Here is a 9,633-nt window from a genome sequence, read left to right as displayed (position 1 = left end):
CTCCATAGCTAAGTAGTTAACGGGTCCATGTTTTGGTAGATCTGCCTCGGAACAAAACTTTCCACACAACCTTGGGAAAAGTGAATGTCTCCGAGCCTCATTTGTAAAGTGGAGGAAGCACCTTAAGGTCGCTATGATGTGAAAGTGAAATAATACCGCATAAAGTCCATCACAGAGCAAGCAATCAATCATCAGGGTGTTACGAAATGGTTTCCCAACAATCCGATTTTCGGGTACCCTCACTTTAATCCTTTAGCACCGCGGCACTCTAAGGGTAATCCTTCTTTTAGGGATTACTCTCTAATCCTCTCCTAGGTCATTCCTCCAGCGATCCAATCGGCAAGTCAACCGCTAGGGCCAGGCATTCAGAAACCATTCTTCCCCGCCCCAAACTCTCTCCAAATCCTTTTCTTTTAGCTTTCCTAGGACTAAGGGGTGTATCGAAAAGGCTCGACTTATGCAAAATTTTGGCACCAAAATTCTGGCTAGAGTTTTACTGGAAAACTTTCGAGACCCTACTTGGGAGTTTCGGTGTTTCGCTTCCCTTTGAGGAAAGAGCCTGCGATCAATTTGACCTGTCTTTTGCCCACCGCCAGCCCAGACCGCGCGCAATGCAGTAACGTTGAATGAGCCAACGAACGGATGAATGGGTTACGTCGGCGGCCAGGCCTCTGTTACGTCGCCCAGTGGCGCGGGCGTGGCCGCGGATAAGAGGCCTGCGGGGCGCGGACCACTCAGTGCCACCAGCGCGCGGCAGGCTCGGCCACGAGCGCCGGAGCTCCGCGCCGCCCCGTGCCGCCTCCCCCAAGTCCCTGCCCCGCCGCGGCGCGTCACTTCCGCCACCCCCAGGCCGAGGCTGGGGCGGGGAACGCGGGGGAGGGGGCCAGGTCCGAGGGAAGCCCGCCCGCGCCCGAGCAGGAACTACATTTCCCGAGGGGCCTTGGCGGCGGCGGCGGCGGCGGCGGCGGCGGCGGGCGCGGCAACGTCCCCCGGAAGTGGAGCCTGGGACTTCCACTCGTGCGTGAGGCGAGCGGAGCCGGAGACGAGACTAGAGGCCGAACTCGGGATCTGACAAGATGGCCGGGCTGCCCCGTAGGATTATCAAGGTAACCGCCTGGGCCTCCCGGCTCTGCTCTTGCCCTGTCGGCGTACCGCGCAGCGTGGCCCCTCGCTTTCTCCGGCCCGCGGCCCGCGGTAGGAGGCCCGAGGCAGCGCGGAGAGGGTTTGGACGCGGCGGCGAGGGAAGTCGGGTGCTGGGGAGGGGGCGCCGGGGAGACTTCCGGCCGCAGTGGGGCACCCGGGTGGCGGCGATCGGGGGCCCCCAGGAGGCTCCCCCGCGAGCGAGGAAGGCCAGGCCCGCTCCTAGGCAGAGGGTGGGGCTGCGGTGTTGCGGGACTCTGGTTTTGGGCACCGGCCTCCGCGGCCTCTCAGACCACCCCAGAGCAGAGGCCGCGGGCGCGCGGGAATCGCGGTGGGGCCCGGACTCCGGGCAGGGGTTGTGGCCCGACGCGGTCACTCGGCCTCGGAGCCCCATCTCAGCCGGGGCGGGAGTGCAGGGGTGCGGTAGCCGCAGGTTCAGAATGAATGAACCGGGACGGTGAGGCCGGGCGGGGCCCTGTGCCTCAGGAGGCGGCTCCGGGAGGGCCGCGCGTCCTGCAGCGCCAGGCACATGCTCGCCCCTTCCTGCTGGGGTCCGGGGACGTGGGGGCTTCGCGCCCCGCCGCCCTCGCTTCCGCGATCTCCTCTGCTTTAAATGCGTTTCCGTTCGTTATCTCAGCGAAGTGATTTTACTCTGCTTGGCAAACTCTTCTAGAGCTGTTTCTGTTTGCAGGAAATTGTTTTAACGCGAGACCGGGCGGGAATTGGGGGAAAGAGTATGGGGGACCTTGTGAAATACTTTGCCTCTGTATTTCCTGCACTTTTTAAAAATCGTTTTTTGGTTTCTTATGAATATATACTTTGACAAGTACGAATGGAACCATAGAAAATTCATCTTGGTTTTGTAAGTTCTTTACAGAAACATCAAATACTCAGATGTGAAATATTCCTTGAAGTCCACGAAGACAAAACCTTGAGAATTTTTGATCATTTTTAATGAAGGAAATTAGCTGAACCTCTGTGTTGCTCACTATGCGAGTTCAAGTGCCTAAATTGCAAAATCGTTTGCTTGCTATAACCTGGTGAACGTGTATTTAACTTAACTTGTCGTTAAAGTTTAGGGGAAGATGGCAAGCTAAGTGAAGTGATAGACCTGTTGAAGGATGATATATTGTGTAGTGTTCCTGCAGTTGCAGTGAAATATATTTCAGATGGGGTGTCTCTGACCTAAAGGTTCTTCATGTAGAGAAATACGACGTGTTTTGTAAGGTAGAAAGGCTTACTAGAAAGTACAGAAGTAGAACAGATTGTCATTGTGCTCTGGAGTCTGAATGATATGACCCTTCGTAATGTTGCATGAAGCAAACCTTCATTTGTTGTGTTAAAGATTTGTCTTCGACTCTGTCCAAGGCAGTTTAATGGCTGTGTGCTTTGGAGGGTACTTACGATGTGGTTTCAGTTTTAATACAATCGCATGGCCGCAATGGTCATGTTTATTGAGGCCCCAGTTGAATATGAGGGATGGAGGATAGGGTTATACACCAAATATCCTTGGATTTTTATTTGCTGGTATTCAGGTTATCGACTAAGTATAAGTACACGGTACACATTGACATTCAAGATAACTCTCAAAAATACATAATGAACTAAAGACTTTACATATATTTTTTCCATTTTTGCTTAAGGCTGGATATATTCTGCAATAATATGAAAGCCTTGGATGGGAAAAATAAATTCTGTGGGACTTTTATATGAACTTACAGATGGGACTTGAAGCAATAAGTTGAAGTCTTGGTGATAACATCTCTAGTGAAAGTTTCCTTGGTTTGGATTTTATCTTGCAAGAGGTGGTTTTACTTCAATGCCGTTTATAGCAAAAGGAACTGTTTTCTCTAATTTCTAGGATGGATTGAAAGATTATACAATTTTTTTTCCCTATTGCCCATGCTTATATTATGTAGGCTTTTCCATAGTTGGTGAACACGTTTATATTTTATATCAGAATTAAGAAGTTTGCCTGTTTTCTGTCAACTACAATACAAGGTTCTATGTGGAATATAATGGTGGTGGCAGTGGGGTACTGCTGTCCTGAATGATGGGAACATAGTGTTTCTCATTGGCCAGTGTGATGCTTTCTGCCTCAAAAAGGGCATTATTTACATTTGCAAAAGACTTCAACCACTTGGTACCTGCAGAAATCTTGTGAAGTGAACGATACTGTTTTAGGGCCTAGAAGCCCATTCAAAGGACTTTTCCTAGGGCTTTTCAAAGCTAGCAGAGGAGGCAGAACTTGGATCTTGACCCAGTGGACCTTCCCCTGCCTCTTGTTATTGTGAAATGACATAATGCATGTAAAAGTACCTTAACAACTGTAACTATACACATAAAGATGATTTTTTAAATTACTCTTCACCCAGTTGCTATTGCAGTCAAATTCCATTTCTAATCCAGCAGTAAATTCTGTAGGCTCTATTTTTCAAATCTCAGACAGTAAAGAGCCTGTCTGCAATGTGGGAGACCTGGGTTTGATCCCTGGGTTGGGAAGATTCGCTGGAGAAGGAAATGGCAACCCACTCCAGTATTCTTGCCTGGAAAATCCCATGGACGGAGGAGCCTGGTGGGCTACAGTCCACGGGATTGCAAAGAGTTGGACATGACTGAGTGACTAACACATACCCACACCCACACCCACCCCGAATCAGATACGTTTCCCTGTCTGTCTGAAACCACTATTCAGTTCCATCATTTGTTGCCTGGCCTACTGTACTGATCTTTTAAACAGCAGCTAGTGTTACTTTTAAAAATATAAATCTAGTCATTCTGCCACTTAGAACTCCACAAAGGTTTTCCATTGCATTTAGAATCCTGACTTTGTTTCCTCCTAGCTACAAAGCTCTCCATGCATCTGGGATCTACCTCCCTCTGAGACCACGTCCCGCATTTCTCTCCTTAGGTCGCCCCATTGCAGCCATCCTGCCGCTTTGCTGTACCCTGAACAGTAAGAGGCTCTGCAGGTTCAGTCACAGGGCTTTCCTTCTGTTTATTGCATTGCTAACTTTGCCGTATTAGTCAGTTCTCGACTTACATGTCCTGTCCTCAGAGAGGTTTACCTAAACTGTCCTAAAACATGGTCCTCGCTCCTCCCCCATAATTGCTCTTTATCCCCTGTTTCCCTCTCTTCAGTATAGCATTCATCATTACTCAAAGTCACATTATTTACTCTTTGTCTCTACTCTCCATGAAACTCCATGAAGGCACGATTTTTCTCAGATCCCTCCAACGCATAATCTACAAATCTAATGCCTAGACTTTGAAATACTGATTGAATGAATGCTATTCAATCTCTTTGGAAGAAAACTTTAGGAGAGTTAGTCTATATAATTTATTGTCACTGCCTAGTAGATTCTATCTGAATTGATGTCTGAGCTGAAAGTTTCTAATTCTACCCATAAGATTCATTAAAAACAAATCAGTCTTTTGTTGACTAGGAAATACATAGAGCACCTTTGAAAAGTTCTGAAGGATATGTAGAGGAAGATTAAGACTCATCTCTTATTCAGCATTCTAGTTCCCCTCCCCAGACAGCCACAACTTTTATTGTATGTTTTTCCTGAAAGACCAGAGAGACTTTGTGAGTCTATGTTTGGCCTGTTCCCCTGCTCCCCAAATAAATGGGCTTCCCAGGTGGCACTATTGGTAAAGAACCCTCCTGCCAAGAGGAGGTCATGACAGACCACTTCAGTATTCTTGCCTGGAGAATTCCATGGACAGAGGAGCCTGGCAGGCTACGTACAGTAGGATTGCAGAGTCTGACAAAACTGAAGCGACTTCGCACACACACATGAAGTAAATACTATATCTTAATTCCTCCCTTTGCCCCTAAATATGCTTTGAGGTGACTAGTTGTTTTTAAAGGACTGTTTTGAGAAACCTTGTGGTTAGACCTTCATTTTACTAATTGCATATTGATAACTTCTAGATTGTTCCCTGTATTTTGCTATACAAACTGCTGTGATGTAGTCTTACACAGTGATATTTTGCGAATATATGAGTTACACTGAATCTTGGCAGTTATGTGTTTAGCTTGAATTATAGAATTTGCTTTTCTTTCCTCTTTTTCCCCGAGCTAAATGTCTTTTAGTCTATATAGAAATGACAGAGCAATTAAAGCTTAAAGTCTCATAGGGTGAAAGCTCCCTAAAATAAAAGGTCCTCCTTAATCTATCTGTCATAAAGAATCAGAGTTATTTTGGGAACAGATAAAAGAGATCTGTAGTTGCGGCTTGGTTAAAAACAAATTTGTGTGTTTTACATGTTACATTGACAGAATGATATTCCTTTAATTTTCTTCTCAAAATTAATCATGAAATCAATAAAACATAGCCTAAGCAAACAGTTACTAAGTTACTCAGGGAGTTGACTTATTTGATTAAAACCTAGCAAACCAACCTTCTGAGATTAGAGTTTCATCAGTTTTTCCTACAATTTGTTTTTCTGTTTCATGAGGTTTAGTTTCAAATGTAAAAATGAATCTTAAAAATGTAATCTGATGTTGTACTGAGTCTTGAGTTGTTTTTTATTTTAATAATTTTTATTTTGAAAAAATAGGTTTTTTGTCACTAAAAGTGATACATGTTTTAATATCATTTGATATGTATTTTAGTACATAAGGTAGTTTTTAGTAAGAAAAGTAATTCAGAAAACCAACCCCTTTTTTAAGCCCTGAAAATCCTTGGCTGATGATGGGTGTTTTTCCCATTTAAGAAAAAAAAAGGCATGAAAAACTTAGTGATCTGAAGATGCACTTGTTATAAATTGTAATGAAAACATTTTTAGGAAGCAGATAACCCCATATAGTAAAAATATGAGTAGAAACTGGTCTTTAGCTCTTTTGGTTGTTGTTCCAATTTAAGAATCCTCTGTGCTTCTTCCTAGTACAGTCAGCTGTATTTTTTGCATATGACTTCTGGGCATTCAGGTTCTTGACAGGCTTATTTGTGAACTCCCTCAGTCTCCATGGATTCTAGGTTGGAGTCCCTGAACTACTGTTTAGTCACTGTAGTGATTAAACTTTCAGTCTGTATGGATATTGTTCAATATGCTACCTAATGTTTTGATTATGGAATGTAGGCATAATTAAAAGTAGGTTAAAAATAGCAGTCAGCTTAGTTTTTTACGCTCCTCTTTGTCATGCACTTTGTTCAGGCCAGATTGATCAACTCTCACACAAGAGAAATTGAGTTTTGTCGAATTATTAAGTATTTCTTATGTAACTGGCCTTCTAAATAATTGTATCAGAAATATTTCTCATTTGCTTTGTAGAGGTTCTGAGTTTTTTCCACACTTGTGATGACTTCCAGCTATATACAGTAGAGAACATTATCCTTCTACTTCTCTGATGAGGAGACTGTAGGCCAAAGAAATCGAATGACTAAGATTCGTGGCTGGCAAGTTAGTATTTATACTTTTTTCCCTGTGCTGTCTATAGTGATTTGTTTTACCTGTGTGTAAATGGATTTAAGAAGAAAATAACTTCCCTGCCTTGGATTCAAGTAGTAGGGATTCTGAACATACATTTGAGTCTGAGTTATGGATGCATAAACAGTGTAGGAATAAATAGCAGAACCAAGGAAATGAGGATGGCTTTCAACAGGGGCTTTGGACATTACAGTTCTAGTCAACCTGGTTCTGATGTGGCTGCTTAATGTTACATGATTTTACTTGCTAAAACCAAAATAGATCTGAAAGGCATAGTGTATGTAGCAGTGTTACATTAAGAAATAAGGATTCTTCCCCTCCCCCTTATTAAAGATTTCTTCTTGGTTTATTTGCAAATGTAATATAGGACATCTGTGGATTTACAAATTAGGATATGAAAAATACGGGTTCAGTTAACTTCAGTTAAAATCTTAGCAGCTTTTAAAAATGCTTCCCAAGTGAAGTTTTTTTGGTTTTGGTCTTTTTAATATTAAGCAGTCATGTTTGGTTTGTAGATTACGAAGGACGTAGGATCACCGTAGTCTGAGAGAGTGAGATCTGTGGCTGTGGCATTTCAGGCGGCAGAAACTGTTAAACGTGTGGTCGGAAGACCTGGGGAACTGGGAATCTACGGAAGGAATTCTTCATCATCTAGTGTTTCAAGAGCTGCACCACACCATTCAGGGTGTTGTATGTTTGTTAAAATTCTGGATGTAGCTATTGCAAAATCCCCTGAAGATACTTAGGAATAGACATTTTTATAATTTGGGGTTGGCCTGTAGCTCAGATGTTTCTGAATAATTAGGATTTGGCTATAATTTGAAGTACATTTAGGTACTGATTTCAGAATCTAATGTTGACATATTTTGCCTTTTTAAAATTTTAATTGACTGTTTTGTCTTCATATTTTCAAACTCCTTTAGTATTCTTGCCTGGGAAATCCCATGGGCAGAGGAGCCTGGCGGGTTACAGTCCATAGGGTCGCAGTGTCAGACGTGACTGAAGCGACTTAGCGCGGGATAGCATTAGTTTCCAGTGCTGTCACAATATGCCAGTGTCAGAGGCTTAGTCTGTTTTGGGCAAATCGGTTTCTGTTTTTAAGAGTCTGTCACAATCCAGTGGTTGAAGGCTCTGTAGTCTAGAAAAATACTAGAAAGAAGGGCAATAAATGTTATCTTTGTGTCTTGAGACTATGGGTGCTTTTTATGTCTTCATAGCTTTCTAAGATTTCTTTGTAGTTTATACTAAGGAAAATGATATTGCTGTAAAGTCAGTGTGTTTTTAGTGACCTTTAAGGGTCATTGGGATTACTGTCCTGTTGTTCAGTCACCGTGTTGTTCAGCTGCTCTGTCGTGTCTGACTCTTTGCAACCCCATGGATTGCAGCATGCCAGGCTTCCCTTTCCTTCACTATCTCCTCGAGTTTGCTCAGACTCGTGTCTGTTGAGTCAATGATGCCATCCACCCATCTTATCCTCTCTTACCCCTCCTGCCCTCAATCTTTCCCAGCATCAGGGTCTTTACCAAGAAGTTGGCTCTTTGCATTAGGTGGCCAAAGTATTGGAGCTTCAGCTTCAGTCCTAATGAATATTCAGGGTTGATTTCCTTTCAGATTAACTGGTTTGATCTCCTTCCTGTCAAAGGGACTCAAGAGTCTCTCCAGCACCACAGTTGGAAAGCATCAGTTCATTTCACTCAGCCTTCTTTATGGTCCCAACTCTCACATTCGTGACTACTGGAAAAATCGTAGCTTTGATTATATGGACCTTTGTTTATGTCGGCAAAGTAATGCCTCTACTTTTTAATATGCTGTCTAGGTTTGTCATAGCTTTTCTTCTAAGGAGCAAGCGTCTTTTAATTTCATGGCTGCAGTCACCATCTGCAGTGATTCTGGAGCCCAGGAAAATAAACTCTGTCACTGTTTCCATTTTTTCCCCCATCTGTTTGCCATGAGGTGATGGGACCGGATGCTATAATCTTAGTTTTTTGAATGTTGGGATTTAAGCCAGCTCTTTCACCTTCATCAAGAGGCTCTTTAGTTCCTCTTTGCTTTCTGCCATTAGAGTGATGTCATCAGCATATCTGAGGTTATTGATATTTCTTCCGGCAATCTGGATTCCAGCTTGAGCTTCATAATGCAAAATTCAGACTTAAATTGGAGAAAAGTAGGGAAAACCGCTTGGCCATTCAAGTGTGGCCTAAATCAAATCCCTTATACACTGGAAGTGACAAATAGATTCAAGGGATTAGATCTGATAAGAGTGCCTGAAGAACTATGGACAGAGGTTCGTAATGTACAGGAGGCGGTGATCAAAACCATCCTTGAGAAAACGAAATGTAAAAAGGCAGAATGGTTGTCTGAGGAGGCCTTCCCAATACCTGAGAAAAGAAGAGAAATGAATGGCGAAAGAGAAAGGAAAGATGCACCCATCTGAATGCAAAGTTCCAAAGAATAGCAAGGAGAGGTAAGAGAGCCTTCTTCAGTGAACAGTGCAGAGAAGCAGGAAAACGATAGAATGGGAAGACCAGAGAGCTCTTCAGGAAAATCAGAGACACCCCTTACCATTGGATGGTGGCCAAAGAGGCCGTAGTAGGCTAGAAGGAGCCCGCGGCCAAAGCTCAGTCTTCTGTACCATTGTGATTTGTCTGCCTTTTACCATCCATTCATAAAACATGCTTCAGTTCAATTAAATGGGTATTTGTTGACGGCATAGTATGTATTCATTAAACCAGGTAAACAAGACAGGTATCCCTGTCTGGTGAAACAGGAAATTACTGTGAGGTGTGTTATGAAAGAAGGAAAACCTGGAGTACCATGGTCAGAGGAAAGGCATCTGCTAAGGAATGTTTTTAAATTTGAAAAGGAGGAGGGAGAGCGTGGACACAGGGAATAGCAAATACGAATACTGGAAGGGGAGAGAGAGCGAATGGACGCATCATAGATTCCAGAAATCCAGTGCGGGAGGTGGATGGTGCCTTACCGTTGCTTAGTTAGAGGCTTCTGCGGGAGTCCTGCTTAGGACTGTAGTTTGCCTCAAGATGGAATGCCTCTCTGGGG

At 43.8% G+C, this 9,633-nt stretch overlaps 1 protein-coding gene across 1 annotated transcript in view; it reads left to right on the top strand.

Moving 5' to 3' along the window:
• UBE2N (ubiquitin conjugating enzyme E2 N) overlaps nucleotides 749–9,633 on the top strand; it is a 42,133-nt gene continuing 33,248 nt past the window's right edge. Inside the window, exon 1 of the mRNA XM_018047623.1 lies at nucleotides 749–1,106. Coding sequence (XP_017903112.1) covers nucleotides 1,077–1,106 — 30 coding nt within the window. The 5' untranslated portion in view covers nucleotides 749–1,076. The remainder of the gene's footprint in view (nucleotides 1,107–9,633) is intronic.

The sequence above is a fragment of the Capra hircus genome, chromosome 5 (assembly GCF_001704415.2).
Source record: "Capra hircus breed San Clemente chromosome 5, ASM170441v1, whole genome shotgun sequence".
NCBI classification, from domain to species: Eukaryota; Metazoa; Chordata; class Mammalia; order Artiodactyla; family Bovidae; genus Capra; species Capra hircus.
The sequence above is the reverse complement of the archived record's forward strand: the minus strand, read 5'-3'. Positions and strand labels throughout refer to the sequence as shown.